Genomic DNA, 23,502 nt, shown 5'->3' with positions numbered 1-23,502 from the left:
TTTCTCCTTTCCTTTTCTTTTCTTTATTTTTTCATTCTTTTCCCCTTCTCTCTTTCTTCCTCTCCTTCATCTTCTTTCTTCCTTTTCCCTCCTCTCTGTCTCTGTGTCTCTGTCTCTCCTCTCTTCTTTTGTGTTCCTTTCTTTCCCCTCCTTATTTTATCTTCCTCACTCTTCTTCTTGTTTTCTCTTTCTCCATTTTCCCTTTCCCTCTAATTTTTTCTCCCTATCTCCATCTTCTTCTCTTTCCCTCTTCCCTGATCTCCACCATGGCACCACGTTTACAGTGTAGTGTAGCCCTATATAGACACAGGAGCTGTCTTCTAAGAGGCAGGAGCATTAGTGGCCAAGCTGAAAGAAAACAATAGAAATAATTTGGCTCTGATCATCATGTCACTCACCAGATGTACCTGCCAGGCATCTGCTGGCAAACAGCAGAAATACCATGCTTTTCCACTGAAAGGGAAGTGGGGGTAGAGGAGAGACAGAGTCCTGTAACTGACTGGAAGAGTAGAACCACTTGTTCACATGTCATTCTCATTAATCACGTTGCAAAGAAAGAAAATTGCGGAAAATCATTAAAATTACAGATGGCTAGATTAAGTAATTAGAATTTAGGCTAAAACAGATGTTCGTAATTAAGTGTTTATTTCATTGAATAAAATCCAGATTGTAAAGTCTATTTCACAGGATTTTAATGGTCTTCCACTCCTGGTATTATCTTTGGGGGCAAAGTTACAACTGACAGCAGTTTGAGGTGAAAGCTTCACCCAGCCCCAAGAGGAGCCTGGCATCTCAGTTGGCCTGGAGAGTGGGTGGTGGAGGGTTAGGGGCCCAGCTCTATTGCTATTTCAAGAAAAGACATCATCTCAAACACATTCTTCCAAATCATAAGCAGCTCATCTTAATTTATACAATGTCTCACATGGCCCTAAACAATTTACAAACAGATCAAAAGAATATAACAATGAAGAACCAAAATGAAAATAAAGAAATCTGAGAACTAGAGATCCCCTGCCAACTAATATTTCAGTGACAAGAGAGAGGAAATGATTTTAAATGAGGGCTCAACCAGCTGAGATATTTGATATTTTGAAGAGTAAGTAGGCAAGAGGAAAGAGGAGAGAGAGATGGAAAGAAACAAAGAGCAAATAAAAATGAGACAAGGGAAAGAGAAGGAGAAGGCAAAAAGATAAACTAAGGGTGAGTAACAGGGAGAAAGAAAGGGGGGAGAGACAGAGACAGAGATAGAGACAGGGAGAGAGTGAACAAACAATGCCATAAGGGCTGTGAACTGAGAAATGTACAGTATGATGTTATTTAGCAGAGTTACTTTCATCCTGACTGTAGCCCCAAATGCTTTCCAGAGCTAAATTAGTAAATAATAGCAGAGGGAAAAAGCAATTAGAAGAGTAAAAAGATCCTTCAGGATAGAGATTTGAAAGTAGATGGGAAAAGTTGATGAGGCAAAGAAATTAGAGACTCTTCTACTAGCAGAGGTGAAATAGGGTGAGGGTAAGGGAGTTCAGGCAAAGGGGAGATGAATAAAAAACTGAAAACCAGGTTCCAAGAGGATTCATTGAGAAATAGATTCTGAGTCCTCAGAAGGGAATGGAAGGAACAACTCCATACCCTGCCTTTATTCCCTTGCTTTGCCTTTATGAGCCTCATCCAAGTCTTTCAAGGAGCTCTTAACAACTGTGCTAAAATGAATAGGAAAAGTAGGAGCCTAGAAAAGAATTGGGGACCTTAGAGAAAAGAACCAGGTGACTGAGAAAGGAGCCCAAACCATTCAGATAGTATGGCCTACTTCTAAACCAAGAGGAAAAGTGAGGGTTGATTGATGTCCTTAGATAAGCTTAACTCCAAGGAAGGACCTAGGATCATAGGATTGAAGATTTAGAGACTGGAGGACAAGTCCTTCTTTTTCCAGGTGAAAAAATATGTTCAGAGAGGTTATATGAATTTCTTAGGGTCACATAATATGTCAGTTAGAGAGCTGAGATCCAAGCAATCTGTCTTCACATCTGGGACTTCTTAAAAAAAAAGAGGAAACATACTTTGGGGGAACCCTTTCACCCATCAATACCCCATTCTGTTAGAGAAAATAAAATATCAGAAATGGGAGATGATAAGACTTCCCTAGTCAGGGATCCCTATGGTATTCATTGTCAACCAGTACTTTTTGAATTCTAAGCATCCTGATCTCTTGTTCACAAGACATCAGTAGCCAAGAAAAGAGTATAATCCAGGTTGGAAAATAAGGGCTTACAATATGCCAAGCACTATGCTAGGCATATAGATACAACTGTAAGCAAGTAAGATAGTCCCTAACTTCAAGGTCCCTACAACTTGATGGAGAAAGAAGACATAAAGAGATGCTGCTGAAAAGGGAAGGGAGTACCCACTGGCGGTATAGTATGGACAAGAGTGTAGTTGAGAGTTGGTGGCGATGCTATATGAGGATGAGAGCTAGAGTGCAGAAAGAGTTAAATTGAGTCAAAATGTATTACATGCCTATTGTATGCAGGGCATTTGTTAAACTTCGGAGTTATGAGGTTCAGATAAAGCATAGTCTTTGCCCTTCCTGAATTTAGAAATTACTGTTTCTTACAGAGATGACTATAATGCCCAGTAATACACAATAAGTATATTAGAGAGGTGGAAAACAAAGTGCTATGCGATTTTTGACAGAGAAGGCTGACATTGACTAGGAAATAATGGAAGGCTTCATGGAGAAGGTGACATTTAAGTTAGTCATTAAAGGATGAAGAGAAACTCAGAATTAGATTCTGACTAACTTTGCTCACTGAGCCAGCCATATTTTGATTTTTTTTCAAGTTTTATTGGTAGTCAAGTTGAGCAGACCATTAATAAAAGAGAGGTTTGCTCCGGGGAGAAAGGATTATGTAAAACAGACACAGACAGATGTAGCAGCTTTGAGAGGCATCAAGTGAAAGAGGGAGAGCCCCACATCAGATGAAGAGAGAACCAAAGATGCAAAAGAGTAAGGTAATGAGATGGAGAGGAATGAGTTGAAGTTGATGGATGGGCAAAGACAGCAGAGAAGCTTGAGGAAGCTGGCTGGCTGGCTCGCTCAGCAGAGAAAACCAAAGAGTTTTACACAGAGTCCTGACAGTAGAATTTAACTCCCTCCAATAAGCATTTGCCCGATGACATCTTAACTATCATTAAAGCCCAGATTAAATGTTACCTTCTCCATGAAGCCTTTCCTGTCCTCCCCATCAATATTGAACTCCCCCCTCATATCATCCAAAGACTTTTTTAAGAACATCTATCACGTATTATCTTGTATTCAAGTTACTTGTTTGCCATCTTATTCCTATAGATAGTAGCCAGTAAGAAGCAGCATAGGGGAGCAGATAAAGATCTGCCTCTGCAGTCAGGAAAGCTTGATTTCAAATCCTGCCTCTAACTCATTCTGACTATGTTACTCTGGACAAGTCACTTCATTTCTCGGTGTCCGGACAACTCTGACAGTAAATTGCAGGGAAGGTGCAGGTCTACACAGGTAGAGGAAGTTCCTCACTAAGACCTCCTTTTCTAGTGAAACCATAGGTCAAGTCCCTCTCACACCATCTCTGAAAAGCAGGCTTCCATAAATACTTCAGCTCTGTTCAATTTAACTTTGTATCTTTCTTCCCCAGTGGCCAGAACAGTCATCTATGCATTGTGAGCATATTAAAGAATCATAGATATAGAGCTGGAAAGGACCTTGGAAGTCATCAAGTTCGACCTCCTCATTTTACAGATAAGGATCAGAGAAGCAAATGACCTGCCCAGGGTGACACAGCTAATAAACGTCTGTGGCAGTATTTGGGTTTACGGAATGTTACTTGAATGAAAGTATGTTGAATAGCTATTATGTGCAAGGCACATTCTGCAGGTGATATCAAGATAAATAAGGTGCCTTCCCTGACCCAGGGATCTTATAGTCCTGAAGGGGAGTGATTGTCCTAACACAAATTTGAAGACAAGCAGTGCTAAGCACTTTAAGAGATTTGAAGAGGAAGAGGGCACTTCCAGCAGGGGCTCGTGGTGTTTTGATTTCCTTGACCTCTTAGCTGAGATCACAGTTTCTTCTCTGGCTAGATTCAGGTGCTAATAGCTTCTCAGAGGCAAAGCTATGAAGGATACTTATTAGCTCTCACTGCCACAGGGTTCTTCCTAAGAGAGATTGTAGATGGATGAGAAGGAGGTTGAATCCTCTCTGTTATCTTTGCCCAGATGGTGACAAAGTCAGGTCAGAGTTTTAGTTCTCCCCACTCAAACAGATCAATTTTCTTTTCTTGTTTTTATCTAAACTTGGAAGATGGTCTAAGGATGGTTAATCCTGAGTCCTTTTATTGAGTAAAATTATGAATTGACTGAAGTTTTTATTCGAGATTCCTTTGTCTTTCCTAGCTGATCAAATTTATCAATGTACTCTTTACAGATTACCTTCTAACAAACCTAGTGGGTGGGCACTATTATTATCCTCATTTTATAGTTGAAGAAACTGAGGTAAACAGAAGTTAAGTAATCTGCCCAGAGACACATATCTAGTAGACAATTGAGGCTGGATTTGAACTCAGGTCTTCCTGACTCCAGATTCTGTACTCTATCCATTTTAAGTGAAGTGATTTGCCCAATGTCACACAGGTAGTAAGTAGAAGTAATAGAATTCTGATATCCTTTGATTGCCAATTCATATCTCCTTATGCAATGCCACATTGCCTTAGTTTCTTTTTGACATTTTTTGTCTTTATTTTTCCCCTTACAAGATTTAGTTCAAGTTCAGCTTCAGTGTTGCTGAAGATCTTCTTATAATATGCCAATCTTTCCTATCCTTTTTTACATGAACCTTCTGTATATGTTTAAATATGAAGTAATCAAAGAGTTCCTGGTACAGTCATATGTATTGCCTTGCTTTGAAGTTTTATTACCAAAATTTCATTTTTAGAAACTTCCATCCTGTTGAATCATCTCCTCATTTAGTTTCTCATGTTTATAATTCTTCTGAACTTTAAAAAATTTACTTTCCTAATCTTTATGATACATTTCTGACATAGCCCAGTATTCTCCTTGACTAGCATAAACTCTAAGATGACATGGTCACTTCATCTCAAGATTGTCATCATAACCACTTCTTCTTCACCATTATTCTTCCCCTGTTTGCCTCTATTGTCTAGGACATTAAATTGTTATTAAGAAAAGTGTGAAATTGATCAGTTATTCAGCTTATAGCAGAAAGAGGTATCCATAATGCCTAAGTACTGGAACTTATTCAACATCTTGCCTCCGTACCAGATTAGTTTCAGGAAATAATTGTCCATAACTCTAAGTTGCAGATCTAAAGTATATTTCCACAATGATAGCACTTATGTTTTTTTCTTTTAATTCTTATCTTAATGCACTATATTTTCACCCCAAAGTTAATATATTCCTATGAAAATGTCTACTTTGTTGATAGACTTTGTTACCCAATCTTCAAATCTCCTTATTTTTTAAAAAGGCCATACTTTTTAAAGTTTTTAAGTTTTTAAAGTTTTAAAAAGTTTTTTCAGTTTTTTAAAAAATATATCCTTAGTAATCATCACCAATAAAAATTATAAATAAACACATTTATAAAATATTTTGTACAAAACCACAAACTCCAAATTGTTTATAATTTGTTTAAAATATATAAATTATATATGTATGCTAATATACATACATCCTCTTTTGAGTTCCCTTTGGATTTGTTTTACTTGGATACTTTTTTCTCTTGATTTTGTGGCTGTTTTTTAAAAAAATGTAATCATACTGTATATTATTCTTATTTTCCTTTCTTCTCTTTTCATCTCTTTATATATTTCCTTTTTTTCTTTATATTGCCAGTATTTGTCATTTCTAATAACATAGTACAATCCATTCTATTAAAATATTACAATCTATTCAGCTGTTTCTCCCAGCCATTACATTTGTGTTATTTCCAGTTATTGAGCATACATTTAAAAGAGACAATTTTTATGGTGAAATTTCAGGCACTGGTAGAGGAAGTATTTGGGGAAAAGCTTTTTTGTACTCTCAAAATAATATCATTAGAGGAAGTATATTGCAGAATACCTGGTCAGCTGGAAAATATGAATGATGCCTTCCAGAAACAGTTTGCAAACTGAGTAGGGACAAGTTTCCATTTGTACAACTATGTGTACAACTAAGTTGTACAACTAAATAAGTCTGCCTATGTATAAGCCTCAGTGTTGGATATGTACATTGCTTGCCCTATGTTGATTTACACACAAATACACACATATACACACAAATATATGTGTATAGGTAATATCTTTATGGGTATACTTTACCCATTTTTAAATGCAATCCAGTCATTTTAAACTTTCTAAAAACATGATCTGTGCCTAGATTTCCCCTGCATTTTCCTACTAATCCTTTCTTCCCCATTTACTATACACCAACAAACACCACATAATACAGGGCTTTTCACACAGAAAGACTTAATCAGTACAGTTAAATGACTAGTTGACTAAGCCTCAAATACCTATAGTATTTACATAAATTTAGGTAGTTCTGAGCTAAGCTTTAATGAGTGTAGAAGAGAAATAGAAATCCTCCTTTGCTGACCTAGGTATCCCTTCCCCCCTTCCCCACCACCCCAACTCCCCAAAGTCACAGGATGTTCTCATTTTCCTAGAACAAATAAAGGAAAAAGCTGGTAGATGCCTCCTTAGGTATTCTAGAGGCCAGAGCGGAAACAAATACCAAAGATGAAAGTGAAGCCTTTATGCAGGCAGCTTTCACAGGCAGCTTGGCTGGTTCTAAAGTTCATTAGTATGGAGCAGAGAGAAATCATTTGATAGCCTAAGATGGGGCTTTAGGATTGAATTTGTTTTCTATCACTGATAGACATTGTTATTCCCTTATTTCCTCTCTCCTCTACTCTCTTTATCTCTTATTTTTTTCTTCCTCTGTATGTGTCCCAACTACTCTATTTCTTCTCTTTTTATTTCCTTCTTTCCCACCTCTCTCCCTTATTTTCTTTTACTTTTCAACTTCCCTTTCTTCCATCTCTTTTTTCTTTCTCCATCTCTTTTTTCCTTCCTTTCCTTTCTTTGTCATTTTCTTTTCCTCTCCCTACTCCCTCTCTTTCTTTCTTTTCCTCCTCATCACCTATCTCTCTTCTTCCTCTGACTTTCCCTTCCCTTCCCACATCCTCAGCTCTCCTCAGCCCTGCTATTTGATGCTGTCTACACTGTTGTGACTGCAGTGCAAGAGCTGAACCGAAGTCAGGAGATTGGTGTGAAGCCTCTATCTTGTGGCTCAGCACAGATCTGGCAGCATGGTACCAGCCTCATGAACTACCTGAGAATGGTGAGAAGGGACTGAAGGGTCTGGCTTACATACCTGGGTCTAGCCAAATAGGAGGGAAGGAGGGTACTCATTTCAAAGACAAGAGTGCCTCTTGAGCACATCCATATAGATAAATACACTACCCTCTATCATACTGTACAGTTCATTACTGAGGCAGGTAACATACATTATAGGTCAGTCTGGGTCCCTCAATAGATAATAACTAAATAATAATAATAATAAATGATAATAGCTAGTATTCATTAGCACTTTAATATTTGCAAAGCACTTTATGTATATTATCATGTTTTTTAAAAACCTTACTTTCCATCTTAGAATCAATGCCATGTATTGATTTCAAGGCTGAAGAACTATAAAGGACTAGGCAATGGGATTTAAGTGACTTTCCCAAGGACACATAGCTAGGAAATATCTGAAGTCAGATTTGAATCAAAGATCTCCCTTCTCTGGGCCTGGCTCTCAATCCTCTGAGCCATCTACCTGCCAATTATCTCTTTTAATGTATAAAATATAAGCCTGATAAAATTAGCCTTTAAAACACTATTTGCCACATTCACCCAATACCAGTATTATAGTCCCTTCCTCCTATTTCACTCCCTGAATCCTATCACTCTGAAGAATTAGAACCAGAAAAAGAATAGCTGAGGCAAAGATGTTAAGGGGCACTATTACCCAATTCACCAGCATGAATTGTAGTCATTTGACCTTATCATTTCCCAACTAGCAGACTCAGACTTCCATAGCATTTCATTGAATTACCCCTGACCTTTCTAAGAATTCTCAAAATTATAAATGATGACTAAGAATATGCATAGCCCCCAAAAGAAGACAATTCCCAGTCAAGAGAAAATTGAAAAAATGAATATATATACATATATATTATTCATTCATATTTATACATATGAATATAGTCTTATGTCAACATTCTTACACGTACCAAATCCTAGTTTCCTTCAGGTTAGCCTGATTTTATATAGGTTAGGGATATGTGATCCTGTGATTTTTTGTGGGGTTACTACAAGAAGGATAACTTTGTAAAGAAATGCCATAGAGGGAAGAAGAGGTGTTTTAGAATTGTATTAACAAACCTATGGCACACATGCCAGAGGGGGATGCTCCCTTCCCCCTCTTCACTGCACCTGAGGACATTTCTTACCTGACCTATCCCTTTGCCCAGCAGCCCAATGGGAGCACTTTCTTCCTGTTCTGTCTAGGGAAAGGGAGTGACTCACATGCAATATGAGAGTTGCAGTTTGGGCACTTGATCTCTAAAAGGTTTACCATCACTGTTCCTTTTGTGGTCACCACAATATAAGATTTAAATCAATGTCCAATAACTCTAAGTATTATGTTTTATAAAGTTGATTAATAATTACTTGTAGTAGAAAGAAAATAAAACTAAAAGAAATAGAAGTTCAAACCTAATTATCTAACAAAAAGTAAAACCATGTTCATAGATTATCCTGCCTGGCAAAAAGCCCACTTTCCCAGCATGATCAGGGGAGAAGAGAGAGTGAGGTGGAGCTACACAAAACTTGTATCCTTCCAACATTAGCACATAACATGAGAAGGAACATAGAATGCCAGGTGAGAGAGTTTCTGGGGAGCAGATACTATACATATCTGAGCAATTGTCAAAGTTGCAAAAGGTAGTTATAGGAGAGCAAAGGGCAAAGGGTAGCATTCTGTCCTCCCTTCAGTTTGAAAATGGGCAGGGATAGGAACTGAAGTATAAGTTGAGAGGTTTGCCCCTTAAATCATTCACATTCCCCTCAAAGTGGATTAAAAATAAATAGCATTGATTCACAGAAGTTATATAGTTGCAGTATCCCCAAACTCTTGAATGGAGACAGGAGGATAGATCTTGACAGCTTTTACCTCTTCAGTGTTCATTAAATATTACACTTATTCAACATTTATTAAACACTTATGTGCTGGGCACTGGGGAAGACTCAAGGTTTAGAGAAGCTTTGTCCTTGTCTTTGCTACAAAGATAAATATGTAAAATATCACATGATAAATTAATTGAACTCAAAACAACATGCTATGTGGAGCCTAAGGAGAAAGGGCATGGAAAAGTTTTACTTCCTGGAGAGATAAGAAAAGACTTTAAAAAGAAGGTAGCCTTTAAGTTTGTCTTGGAAGAATGGGAAGAAATATATTAGAGGAAAAGGAAGATGGGGCAGGAAAGGGGGGGAAAGGAAGTTATTCTCTATCTCCTGCTATGTGCTCTAGGTCAGTGGAACACAGAGTCACTTTGGTGCTGTAACTCACTCTCTCTTGGACAGGTAGAATTGGAAGGTCTCACCGGCCACATTGAATTCAACAGCAAAGGACAGAGGTCCAACTATGCCCTGAAAATATTGCAGTTCACAAAGAATGGCTTCCGGCAGGTAAGCTCAGTATTAAGGTGCTTTAATGGACAAAACCTCCAATCTGTGCCTATTATCTTCCCACACCATTGGGACACATCTAATTGGAACTATGGCCAAATCTCAACTTTTCATATAGGCAATATATATATATATATATGTATATATATATATATATCACATTAAATGTCAGTCACTCATCTTCTCTCATGCTCCTAGTGATGTCAGGCAGCAAGTACGAACATAAAGATTGCAAAATCATTTTAAGAGCAATATAGATAAAGTTACATCATAGAGAGAGAGCATCATCCCAAGAGTCAGAAGACTAAGGTTTCTATTTCCAGGTCTGGCATTTAGCTAGCTTTGTGACTTTGGGTAAGTAACTTCCTGCACCTCATATCCTATCTAATATTTCTGGATTCTTAGAAGGTAGAATCTAAAATCATACATATAGATATGTAGCTGTGTGTGCATATATTTACGCATATATTATTTTAGATTCTACTTTCCACTTATATATGTAATATGTGTATTCTTATATACATATAACTTACTAAGTCTAAACCCCTCATTTTACAGATGAGGAAACAGAAGCAGAAAGGTTCAATGATTTACCCAAGGACACACAATCAGTAAATGATAAATGGCAGGGCCATGATTTCAGCCAAGGTCCTTTAATTCAAAATCCAGCTCTCTTTTCTCCTTTATCATACCATGCTGTAGAAAACAAATCACATGATGAACGCTAAATTCCAACATTATATGTAAGCTCCTTGACATCCAAGAGGGTTTTTCATTCTAATTTTTCTTCGTATCCCCAATGTCAGATATAGTGCCCTGTACATAATAGGTGCCAAACAAGTGTCACTTGAATTTAAGTGGGTTATTTAGGTTGATGAATAAAAAACAGACACAGGGCAACATAAGTCTTTAGTTCTTTTTTTTTTTTAACCCTTTTCTTCTGTCTGAGAACCAGCATATTGATACTCAGGCAGAAGAGCAGTAAGGTCGAGGCAATAATAATACACCCATAGAATAATGTGTCTCAGAAGACAAGGAATAATGGATAGATATCCAACTTTGGAACCATTAAGACATAGATTCAAGTCTTGGTTCTAAGATATATTGTTTGTGTGACCCTGTGCACATAATTTCTAGGTATTTTAGGCAACTCTCTGAGACTAAAAGGTGAAAAGAAGGTGTCTACCTGCATCAGCAGAGTGAATTTCCTTATGGAGGAGTTCTCCGTATTAATATAAATGACACATCCAGGCTTTATCCCTATTAAGATACCAGAGTAGACAAAAGAATTGACCAGAGCAGGAAGATTGCACTAGCAGGCTTTTAAAACCCTTTTCAGTTCCAAGATTCCATGATTCTGTGATTGGTTATCTCACTTCTCTCTGTTTCTTTGGATAACTAATAATTACCATAAATAGTTCCATTCCAGGGACTGAGATAATTAGCAGAATTTGAAGAATTCAATTTAAATCAATTTAATTTAACAAACATTTATCAAGTTTCTACTATCTGCAAAGCATAGCACTAGGCTCAAAGACAAAAATGAAATTCCCTGTCCTCAAAGAGCTTACATTGTACAAGGGGAAGTGGGACCGTGTCTTTATTGTTTAGTATATGGGCCACTTGTGTGAGCTTTAGCAGGGATGAATTGGAAACAGCTCAAACTGGTTTGTCCAAATAAATTTTCAGTGTGAACATTTATACTACAGAAATTCTCAAATACTACAGATCAGGGCTTGATTTATTAATTTGTTTATTTTTAGTGATGGCAAAAATGTTAATAATTCAGGTTAAATTTAAAGTGTATCCTGCATACCACCTTAATAATATTTAACAGCACACTCCTGGCTACTCTTGTGGGATTCCCCTTGTGTTGATGATCAATTTTCCTTTATCTCTCTCTTCTGTCTCCTTCCTGACCCTCATGGTTACAATGATGGTATTATCCAGTCCTTCCTTTATCTACTTATTCCTTTCATATTAATATAATATTACTCTTTTCATTGTCTGCTATTCTTCTCACAAGAAAGGAAACACCAACATTCTGCAGCTGTCTGGTTGTAGACAAAACCTGGTCAAACTCATTATTTACCCTTACTTTAGTTCTATAGCTGACAGGGAGCATCCCTATTTGAAGTATCAGTTAGAAGTCCATCTTTCATCCAAGCCTACTAACAACTAAATAAGATGAAATGGTATACAACCAGGTGCTTGCTGGAATCAATCTGATTTAATTCTTAAGAGTCCATTGTTAAAATCTCAGTGTGAGCATTATATCTAAGAAACTGGCAAGCTACCAACCAGGGATGAATTTATTATTTTGTCTATTGTCTAGACTTAAGAAAATAATGTAGAAAATATCAATAATGCACATTAAATTTTAAAACATGTCATGCATTTTCATAGGTCTGGATGTTAAACATTTACTCCCATTCCCCCAGTATAAGTCATAGAAAATACAAGGGTTGCATATGAGCTAGAACTTTTTTATAGTTACAGAAGGTTAAAAAATAGAGAGCCTGTTCCTGAGTTTCCTTTTTTCATGATCCCTTGAGAATTCACCTCCCATGTCACTGCTTCTCTGTGATGTTGATACTTTGGGTTTGATCTTGCTTAAGAAGATCCATGTAAGCTGACTGCTGCTAGAAAGTCCACAGATTCTACTATATTGTACAAAATAGTGAGGATACATTCCTGAGAAAGCAGTATGGTGTGTCATGGGAAAGACCTTGGGCTAAGAATTGGGAGTTCTTTTCCTAACTCCCTTTAGTACTTGAATGAATGAGATTGTCTCTCTGTGACTCAGTTTCCTCCTTGTAAAATGGGAGGATCAACCTGGGTCATCTCTAAGATCTCTTCTAGCTTTCACATTCTTTGGTTGTATAATTTTGTTTGAAATAGGTTTGTATTCATCCCATCACCCTCTAACCTACTCTTCCTATGACCATTGGCACACATTTGTGAAGTGACAGGTCAAAGCTGAGAGTAGACTCATTGACAATGGGCAGGATGAGACAAAACTGGTTCCTCTCAGCATAGAACCCACACATGTAATCTTGTCTTCTCTATGCTCTGATCCAATGATCAGAATTCAGCTTCAGTGCAGTTGTAAGACAGTTAACTAGCCTTTACTGAGCCCCCCACAGAGTGCAGTCTTACACTTTGAGCTTAGGCTAAAGAGAAAAGAACAGTCATGTTCCCTTCCTACAGGGACCTTTTAGACTAGGATGGGAAAATGATAAAAACACAGCCAGTAAAAAAGTAGTTAATTACACTGAGAGCGTTTTGTTCATTTTAAAGCTCTATATAAATAAATATAAGGCAGATGGAAGTCATGAATAGATCTGACCTCAGCGTCTGGAAAACCTATACTCGAGTTCTGACTGATACACACAGGCTGAATGACTCTCAGCAAGTCCCTTAACCTCTCAGTGCCTAAAGCATCTCTCTTTAAAATAATTTTTTTACATAAGATAGTTTTTAATATTTGTTTTCCGCTATCTAGCAGTCCATGTTCTCTCCTTCCCTCCTGTATCTCCTCCCTTCCCAAGACAGCAGGTAGTATGATATAGGTTATACATGTGCTATCATACAATACATATTTCCATGTTCATCATGTTTTGAAAGAAGAAACCTACTGTTTACACTAGAGAAAAATTCATGGCACAAATAAAATGAAGAATGGCATGCCTCCATTCAGACTCTGTCATTTCCTTCTAGAGCAGTGGATAGCCTTTTTTGTCATGAGTCCCTTGGAGCTGTCCTGAATTCTTGCATGTCTGAAAATAGTTGTCATTCACAGCTGATCATCATACATTATTGCTGTTACCGTGTATATCAAGCCTTTATTTCAAACTGGTAGCAATATGCTTAACTAGAAGGAATTTCTGGACTAGGATTTCACTAAAGCAACCAAATAAATTCTAGTTCAAAACTTGTGTGTGTGTGTGTGTGTGTGTGTGTGTGTGTGTGTGTGTGTGTGTACATGGTCACAGACAAGGAATGATAGATAGAAATATGGTCTTAGAACCATGAAGAAACAGGTTCAAATCCTGACCTGGAAGTAGTTTGGTTGTGTGATCCTGCATGAGTCACATAATCTCTTGGTGCTTTAGGCAACCCTCTGAGACTATAAATTGCAGAGAAGTGTTAAATTTATTTGTGGTTGGACTCTGAAATATATTTATTAGGTGGTCGCTGGGGACTCAATTTCTAAATTCCAAAATGAATTACTAAAGTAAATGGAATTTATGGCAGTTTATTTACAATATTTACAATAGAAAGAAGATATTAAGGAATGAGAGAGAGAAAAAAAAACTCTGCCTTCTTCTGATATCAGTTAGAAATTCTAAGCCCCAGTCAAGGGAAGAGAGTTTCAAGAAGATGGGCCTCACCTGGAGGCTTCACACCTCCAAAAAGATGGGGTCACTAAGTCAGCTTTTCACTCACCAATGGTAACAGTCTAAAAGAAGTCTGGGTGTCTGTATTCTGATCGCTCCTCAAGGGTCTGTCTTCCAGTTGCTCCTCCAAATCACTGCCTAAATGAATGATCTCCTTCTGCCTTTTGGTCCTCTTTTTAAAGATCTTTTTCTCTTGTGTCACCTCCCCTAAATTTCACATCTACCAATCACAGCAGATGCTTTGCTCCAGGACTACCCATTCTTTAGTTCTCACCTTCTCTGGTTAGATTATATCTTTTTGGGTTACTTAACACCTTTTTTGTTAAGTTCACCTTTTGTAGTTACTTAACACATTTTTGTGATTAATTCACCTTTTGTAGTTACTTAACACCTTTTTGTGGTTAAATCCAAAAATAGATTGTAGCTTACAATTCTAGCTTTACTATAAAGGAAGAGCTAAGTACCTTCATTGTTACAATCAGAAGATAGCTAAATCCAATCTTCACAGAAGGTACACCTCTATTGGCAGAAGGAATTTCCTTATTGATGAATTCCCTTTATTAATAAAATGACAGGTTCAGGTTCTATATCTACATAGATCTACATAGATATGCATATAGAAAATATAATGTGCATATGTATAAACTTCTTAAGGGTAGAGAATGAGTCCTTTTATTAAAAAAACTTTCTACTTAGACTGCTTAGTAAAATGCCTGGCATATAGTAGCTATTTAATGAATGCTTCTTGATTGATTGATATGGACTATTATGATTATAGAAGAGCTTTGTGGGAAAAGTGACATCAGGAATTATTCTTTTTTAATAAAAAATTTTCATTTAATTAATTAATTAATTTAGAAGATTTTTCCATGATTTCATGATTCATGTTCTTTCCCTCCCTTCCTCCCCAACCCCACCCATCTGTAGCCAATGCATAATTCCACTGGGTTTTACATGTGTCACTTATCAAGACCTATTTCCATATTATTGATATTTGTATTAGGGTGATCTCTTAGAGTCTAAATCCTCAATCATATCCCTATCAAACCATGTGATTAAGGGGTTGTTTGTCTTCTGTGTTTCTGCTCCCACAGTTTTTTCTCTGAATGTGGATGGTGTTCTTTCTCATAAATCCCTCAGAATTGTCCTAGATCTTTGCATTACTCCTAGTAGAGAAGTATATTACATTCATTTGTGCCACAGTATATCAGTCTCTGTATATAATGTTCTACTGGTTTTGCTCCTTTCACTCTGCATCAATTCCTGGAGGTTGTTCCAGTCTCTATGGAATTCCTCCACTTTATTATTCCTTTGAGCACAATACTATTCCATCACCAACAGATACCACAATTTGTTCAGCCATTCCCCAATCAATGGGAATCCCCTCATTTTCCAATTTTTTTTTTGCCACCACAAAGAGCATGGCTATGAATATTCTTGTCTTTTTCCTTATGATCAATTTGGGGTACAAACCCAGCAGTGCTATGGCTGGATCAAAGGGCAGACAGTCTTCTAGCACCCTTTGGGCATACTTCCAAATTGCCTTCCAGAATTATTGGATCAGTTCACAACTTCACCATCAATGCATTAATGTTCCAATTTTGCCACATCCCCGCCAACATCAGGAATTATTCTGATAAATTGGGGAGGGGTGAAATTCTTTAGGGAAAATCCTCAGAAGACATGACATTGGGCTAGAGTTTTAAATAAAAGAATTCTTGAACACTTCCTGAAGATCATCAGTGAAACCTTTCTAGACATAGCAAAGATTATCCTGGAACCATCCTGACCATCTCTCACATCTATATGTACCCCTTGAGGGAAGTACTATGCCCAGGTTGACCTTTGTTTTACTTCTGTTTTTGAACTTGCCTTTCACTTACCTTGATTAATTCCAGTCCTCGTTTGTATGAGTCAGGCTTTCTAACTTCAAGTCATTGTCAGAAAGGACCCAAAGCAAGTGAAGCTTCCTTGACAATCAGACATGGAGCTGGACCTGTGAATGGTCACACTTTCAGTCTAAGTGAGATAGAGACATCCAGTCTCCAAGATGGATGGATAGACAGAGAGAGAGAGAGAGAGAGAGAGAGAGAGAGAGAGAGAGAGAGAGAGAGAGAGAGAGAGAGAGAGAGATGGGTAGATAGATAGACAGACAGACAGATACATTTCAGAACCCTACAGGAGAATATAAGTTCCTTGAAGGCAGGAAAAAGTCCTGTCTTCATCTTTGTAGCTGTACCTTAGCACAGTGCTTAATAAACAGTAGGTGTTTAATAAATGTTTGTTAAATAGAGGAATTACTAAGTGCTCCCAGGACAGAGTCAGCTTCTGATGTTCTCTTTATTCACTGAGTTGTAAGTGACTGCTGAGTTGACCCTGATTCTACCCTTTCCTCTTCACAAGCAGCTGATTAGACTGAGTACCTCTCCAATGGAGCCATGCTTCTCCAATGGTTACCACTTAGCCTAGCTCTGAGTGCTATAGTCATTAAGAATTAGTGTCTTCCTTTTCCCATCCCTCTCTCCAACTACCACCATTCTTTTTATTTTCTCCCAGCTAAGAATCTGAATCTGGCATTTGCTAGTAGTAAGCATATTCCTCTCTCTTGTTCCCATAGCTGCATCATCATGATGAAATAAATGAAAAGGACACTGAATTTGGAGTTAATAGAACCTGGTTTTGATCCCCAACTCTGCTATTAATGTGCATGGCCTCAGTTATCAAATAATGTTCCTGAATCTTATTTTCTTCACAATGATTCTGTGGGATTATATGACATTGAAGTTCTTTCTCCACTTTAAATAATATGACCAGTCTTTGTCCCTATCCACTCCCACTCCCCAAAGGCTTCTCTTAAAAGATGGTTGCCATAGGAAAATATTTTTCAGATGGAATTGAGGGAAAGTTCCAGAATTAAGAGATTTCAGTGGCTTATACCTGAAATTCTTTGGTTTCATTGGATAGAAAAATGGCAAACCTACATATGCATTTGTCACATCACCATCCCTAGATTTGCTACAACTAGTGTTTCTTAAGAACCAAGGAAGTGGCTGCAAAAGGGGACTATGATCTTGACCTTCTGTGCCTCCATAAGGATAACATCCCCCACAGAAAGAAATTTCAGCCTCTATTGGAGGAATCCTTTTTAGTTTTCATTTTTCTTTACTGGCCTCAAAAATGTTCTCACAAGAGAAAGTTCCTCAGGAATGTCAGTTTTAGTCTCCATGGGTACAAAGGAACTTTGGAACAGTGCAAGATGTGGAACTTCTATAGAGCCAAGGATTTCTTTTAAATTACAAGATCAAGTTGTGCCTTTCCACAAGTCTTTTAAACCTTCATTATAAGAAAAAGGGAGACAGAATTAGGAATAAAGATAATAAAAATAACAACTGTATATGTTTTATTGTTACAAAGCATTTTGATCTGTAATATCTCCTTTGCTCAGTCAGTCAATAAACATTTCTTAAGCTCCTACTATGTGCCAAGCACTATGCTAAATGCTGAGGAGATAAAGAGAGGCCAAAGACAGACAATGACATTCTAGGTTCCATGAAGACAGGAATTTTGTATTCTCAGATCCTAGGACCTAGGATGTACTTCATAAGTGCTTGTTGAAATGAATCAGATACTATAGTGGAGCAGGGCATGTATTAATACCCCCATTTTATGGGTGGGGAAACTGAAATTCAAAGAGGTTAAGATTATAACCAAATCTGCACAGCAAAGCAAGACTTGAACTCAAATAATCTAACTTTAAATCTAATGCTTATTCATCTAGCAATCATCAGGTGATTGTTCTACTGCTCCACCTCTTCCCCTTGATTCTTTCAATCCATCCTTTATTCAAGGAAAGTATTCTGGTCTGTTCTGGAAGTTTCCAACTCTCTATTGAACCACCTCATCCATTCCTTCTCTGGCATTCTTCAATAACCAACAAAAGGAAACCTTTTGCTCAAGCTAGATGCTGTGCAGTAAGTAACCTGTTGAAATTCTGAGGAACTCATTTGATTTATAATGGTCTGTTAGGCCAAGGTTTCTTAAACAACGGTGATTTTTCATGACGATTGGGGTTCTTTCTTTCTCCCCCTGTCAGTGTGAGTGAGTATTAAAAGTTCATTTTGATTATTTAGATAGCACCATGCAGGGACCCAGTGGGTTATAATTGGTAAAATGTCTGAACCGAAAGCCAGGCTCCCCGTCGGTGGCTGATTAAAGGATTATTACCATTTTTTTAATCTTTCTGAATCAGGGTTATTTTTACCACTTTAAAAATTACTATTTTGACTCTTATTCAGATGTTGTTTCTTTTCCTGGTTCTTTTTGTCACTGGAGTTGGAGGTAGGGAAGCAGGGTACCTCCCTTCCATTCTACTCCAAGGTGATCGTCTTCAGTCTGGCCAACACTGTTCTTGTGGGAATGGAAACTTAAAACTTAAAGGTCAGGCTCACTGATATGAGCTGACAGTCCCAAATTACATCACCTAGAGGCAGAATGGAATCTCCTGGTGAAGTGGATAGACTACCAGCCTTAAGATCAGGAAGACTCATTTCCCTGAATTCCAATCTGCCTCAGCAGACACTAATGTATGACCCTGGGCAAGTCATGTAACCTTGTTTGCCTCAGTTTCTTCTTCTGTAAAATGAGCTAGAGAAGGACATGGTAAACCACTCCAGTATCTTTACCAAGAATACCCCAAATGGGATCATAAAGAGTCAAACACACTTGAAATGACTGAACAACAAAGAGTGAGATTGGTCCAAGGGGAGATAGATGGGACTTGGAGGCTCATAAACCTGAGTTCAAAACCTGCTTCTGATACTCATCATTTGTATGATCCTGTATAAGTCACTTTAGCCACCTGGGCCTTAGTTTCCTTATATGCAAAATAAGGTGGTTGTATTAGAATGATCTCTAAGATTCTTTCTGACTCTAAAGCTATGATCTAAATCTGTGATTTGGCTTTGACTTCTAGTTCTAACAAATCATTGTTGCAACCTTGGAGTAAATCTCTGAATTTTTGTTTCCTTTTTGGTTAAGTGGAAATTATAGTACTGTCAATGCCCGCCTTATTGGGCTTTTTATTTTAGGCAGGTAACTGTAGTTCTTAAATCTATGCCTCTATGATCTTAAATAATTAGTTATCATTACCAAAGTTCTCCCTTTTAACACCTCCCCCATCATATTCTTTAGCTATTCCTTTGAAACTAAAATGATTCAATGTGAAGACTGTCATCCCCACCTCAATCAACCCTACCTTGCTCTCTACAGGCAACCCTGAGTGTCAAGGCTGCTTTAGCCTCACTTGCTTAAAATGTCTATTAGAAATCCCAATCTGAGGGGTCATGGTGGAGAAGATGTGGGATGGGAGAGGGGCCTTAATTCCATTCATTTACCTCAAGACAGAAGATTAGAGACTTGAGGATCTTACCTCTAACATCAACTATCTCTTTGGTTAAGTCTCTTTAACTTCTTCTGGCCTCAGGTTCTTTATCTGTATAATGAAAAAATTGGACTAGCTGGCTCTAATTTACCTTCCAGCTCCTTTTCTATGATCCTATGATCCTCAGTTACTTAACCTCCCAAGGCCTCTGTTTCCATATTTATAAAATGAGAATATGAATCATTTGGCCTCTGGGGTCCCTTGCATGTCTTGTTCCATGATCCAGTGTACTTAAGGGACTTCATTAGGGCATCAGAACATAACAGTATCCTTCAAATCAATGGTAAAAATTACTTTATCAGTCTCTACTGAAGCCTCCAGGGACCTCTGGGAAAAGATGGGAAGGCTCACTGTGGACTAAGGGTATCAATCCTCCCATTGACTTGCTATGTAGGATCATAGAGGCATAAATTTTTATGGCCTGAAGGGACCTTAAGTATTATCTAAACCAATCCCTTCATTGTACATTTGAGGAAATGGACCCAGAGAGCTGAAGTCAATCAGTCCATGAGCATTTATTGAAAGCATACCACTGGGGACAACACCAGTCATATTACTTTGGAAAACCTATGGGTAAATTTGATACTGGAATAAAATAAAGATAACATTTAAAAATAAATAAATAAAAGCCTACTATTAGGACAGCTAGGTGGCTTAGCGGATAGAGAGCCAGTCCTAGAGACAGGAGGTCCTGGGTTCAAATATGGCCTCAGACACTTCTAGCTAGGCAAGTTGCTTAACGCCCATTGCCTAGCTCTTATCAATCTTCTGCCTTGGAACTGACAGTTTCCGTTCTAAGATAGAAGGAAAGAGATTTTTGGTGTTGTTGCTGCTGTTTGTTTTTTAAAGCCTACTGTTTTGTCCTCCTCCAATGGCCACACTCTTAGTCTGAGCCTATTTTAGCTGTTGCTCCCTAGGTTCAACTATGCCTTCAACAGAGTATAAATCTCCTCATGTCCTAGGGCTTCTTTTTCTGGGTAGCATTAAAAATAAGAATAATAATCACAATATTTGAACTCATTTGATCTTTACAACAGCTCTGGGAATTTGGTGCTATATATCATTCCCATTTTACAAATGAATAAACTGAGGCAAATAAAGGTTAAATGACTAATCCAGAGTCACATAGCTAGTAACTGTCTGATGCTCAATTTGAACTCTTATCTTCCTGAATCCAGGTCCAGCTCTCTATGTTGTACCAGCTGGCTTCCTCTTAAGCTTTCCCCTTGAACTCCACTCTTCCCCCATCAAATATCTCAGGTGTAAAAATTGATCATAATGATTTTGTCTGATATATTCATGCATGTATACATGCATATTATTTGTACAGAAACTTTTTAGTTTGATATAGTCAAAATCATTCATTTTACATTTTGCAATGTTCTCTATCTCTTGTTTGGTCTTAAATTCCTTCCTTTCCCACAGATCTGATAGGTATACTATTCTATGTTCACCTAATTTATTTATTATTTCCCCCTTTATGTTTAAGTCATTTACTCATCTTGAATTTATCTTGGTATAGGGTGTAAGATGTTGATCTAAACCTTATTTTCCCCATACTGTTTTCCAATTTTCTCAACAGTTTTTGTCAAATAGTAGGTTTTTGTCCCAAAAGCTGGGATCTTTGAGTTTATTGAACACTAGCTTGCTGAGGTCATTTACTCCAAGTTTATTCCATTGATCCACCTTTTTTCTCTTAGCCAGTACCATATTGTTTTGATGACTACTGCTTTATAGTCCAGTTTAATATCTGTACTGCTAGGCCTCCATCCTTCACATTTTCTCATTATTTCCCTTGATATTCTTTGTATACATGCATATTATTTATTTACTTATTCATTTTATTAATAACATTTATTTACAAACCCCCCTTTAGTCCCCATACCATAAAAGACATCATCGAGGAGACAGATATATATATATATATATATATATATATATATATATTTATACACATGTAGATTATGTCTTTCATATTTCCATTTTTCAGTTCATTCTCTGGAAGAGACATTCACACGGTGTTTTTCAAATATTGAATTTGTAGCTCTGTGTAATGTTCTTTTGGTTCTACTCATTTTGCTGTTCATTATCCCACGTAGTCCTTTCTAAGGTGTTTTTTAAACATTTATTCATTTAATTATTTTAAATCTTCTTTTAATTTTGAGTTCCAAATTTTCCTTCTCCCTCTAGTCACTCTCCCATCCACTGGAGCAAGCAATATCATTGTTCATTCAACAATTATTAAGTGCCGTCATTGAGCTGAACAATGAACTTATATTTTTTCCTTTAAAATATCTCTCCAATTTGCCCTTCTAAGTTCCCAATGCTATCACTCTGGCTAGACCTCTCTTTACAGCTTAGATTATTGTTCATGTTTAGATGTTTTTCAGTCAAGTCTGACTCTTCATGACCCCATTTGGGATATTTCTTGGCAGAGATACTGAAGTGGTTTGCCATTTCCTTCTCTAGCTCATTTTATAGATGAGGAAACTGAGGTAAACAAGGTAAAATGACTTGCTCAGGGTCACACAGCTAGTAAGTGTTTGAGGCTAGATTCAACCTCAGGTATTCTTGACTCCCTGCCTAGCACTCTATCCCACCTAGCTTCCCAGTTTACAGATATTGAAACTGAGTCTGAGAAATGGTAAGCAACTTGCCCCCCCCCCCCCAATCACATAGCTGGATTTCAGATCGGGAAGATGAATCTTCCTAGTGCTCTATCCATTGAGTCACCAACTGTCCAGTGACTTTAAGGGCATTAAAATGTGATTTTCTGAATTCTGCCTGCTAGTTAGGGTGATCTCTCTCATGAGCCTCTTTGAACCTTCTTCAAAGCTCTGAAATGTAGGAAATCAAGACACAGAATACAGCCTTTATAGGGAAACTTATGGGCTGCTTCTAGATGGGCCACTAGCCCCAAAAGAGAGTTGCCTTTTCTTAGCTAGAGTTCATAAGATAAAGCCTTAGAGTTTTAAAGCAGGAAGGTATTTTAGAGCTCATTTAGTTCAACCCCCTCATTTTACAATGAGGGAACTAAAGGGCAGAGAAGTGAAGGAAGTTACACATGGGCACACAGCTGGAAATAGTAAGTAGTTCTATGAATCCCAGATTTGTTTTTTCTTCCTCATATTCTCTTATACTCACTTTTCTGTGGAAATGTTTTATGCCATGACAAGTAGCATTTAAGCTCCTTGAGGGAAGGAATTCATCCAGGGTGAGAAGATAACAATTCAGAGACTTAGGAAAGACTTCATTTAGAAAGTAGCATTTGTCTGTGTGGTGGCAAAAAAATTGGAAAATGAGGGGCTGCCCTTCGATTGGGGAATGGCTGAACAAATTGTGGTAACTGTTGGTGATGGAATACTATTGTGCCCAAAGGAATAATGAACTGGAGGAATTCCATGTGAACCAGAATGACCTCCAGGAATTGATGAGAGGAGCAGAACCAGGAGAGCATTGTACACAGAAACTGATACACTGTGGTACAATCGAATGTAATGGACTTCTCTACTAGCAGCAATGCAATGATCCAGGACAATTCTGAGGGACTTATCAGAAAGAACACTATCCACATTCAGAGGAAGAACTGTGGGAGGAGAAACACAGAAGAAAAACAACTGCTTGATCACATGGGTTAATGGGGATATGATTGGGGATGTAGACTCTAAATGATCACCCTAGTGCAAATATCAATAATATGGAAATAGGTCTTGACCAATGACACATGTAAAACCCAGTGGAATTGTGCATTGACTATGGGAGGGGGTTGGGAGAGGGGAGGGGAAGAACATGAATCTTGTAGCCATGGGAAAATATTCTAAATTAATTATTTAAAATTTTTTAAAGTGGCATTTGATCTGAGCTTTGAAGAGGGCTAATAAAACCAAGAAGGAGAAGGAAG

General features: G+C 37.6%; 1 protein-coding gene across 4 annotated transcripts in view; it reads left to right on the top strand.

The window, feature by feature from the left end:
- Window positions 1-23,502, top strand: part of GRIK4 (glutamate ionotropic receptor kainate type subunit 4) — a 787,563-nt gene that overhangs the window by 563,876 nt on the left and 200,185 nt on the right. For all 4 annotated transcript variants that reach the window (XM_056794213.1, XM_056794214.1, XM_056794211.1 and 1 more), the window contains 2 exons: window positions 7,216-7,368; window positions 9,657-9,761. In XM_056794213.1, the coding sequence (XP_056650191.1) occupies window positions 7,216-7,368; window positions 9,657-9,761 (258 nt within the window). The remainder of the gene's footprint in view (window positions 1-7,215; window positions 7,369-9,656; window positions 9,762-23,502) is intronic.

The sequence above is a fragment of the Monodelphis domestica genome, chromosome 4, assembly GCF_027887165.1.
Source record: "Monodelphis domestica isolate mMonDom1 chromosome 4, mMonDom1.pri, whole genome shotgun sequence".
Lineage (NCBI taxonomy): Eukaryota > Metazoa > Chordata > Mammalia > Didelphimorphia > Didelphidae > Monodelphis > Monodelphis domestica.
The sequence above is the reverse complement of the archived record's forward strand: the minus strand, read 5'-3'. Positions and strand labels throughout refer to the sequence as shown.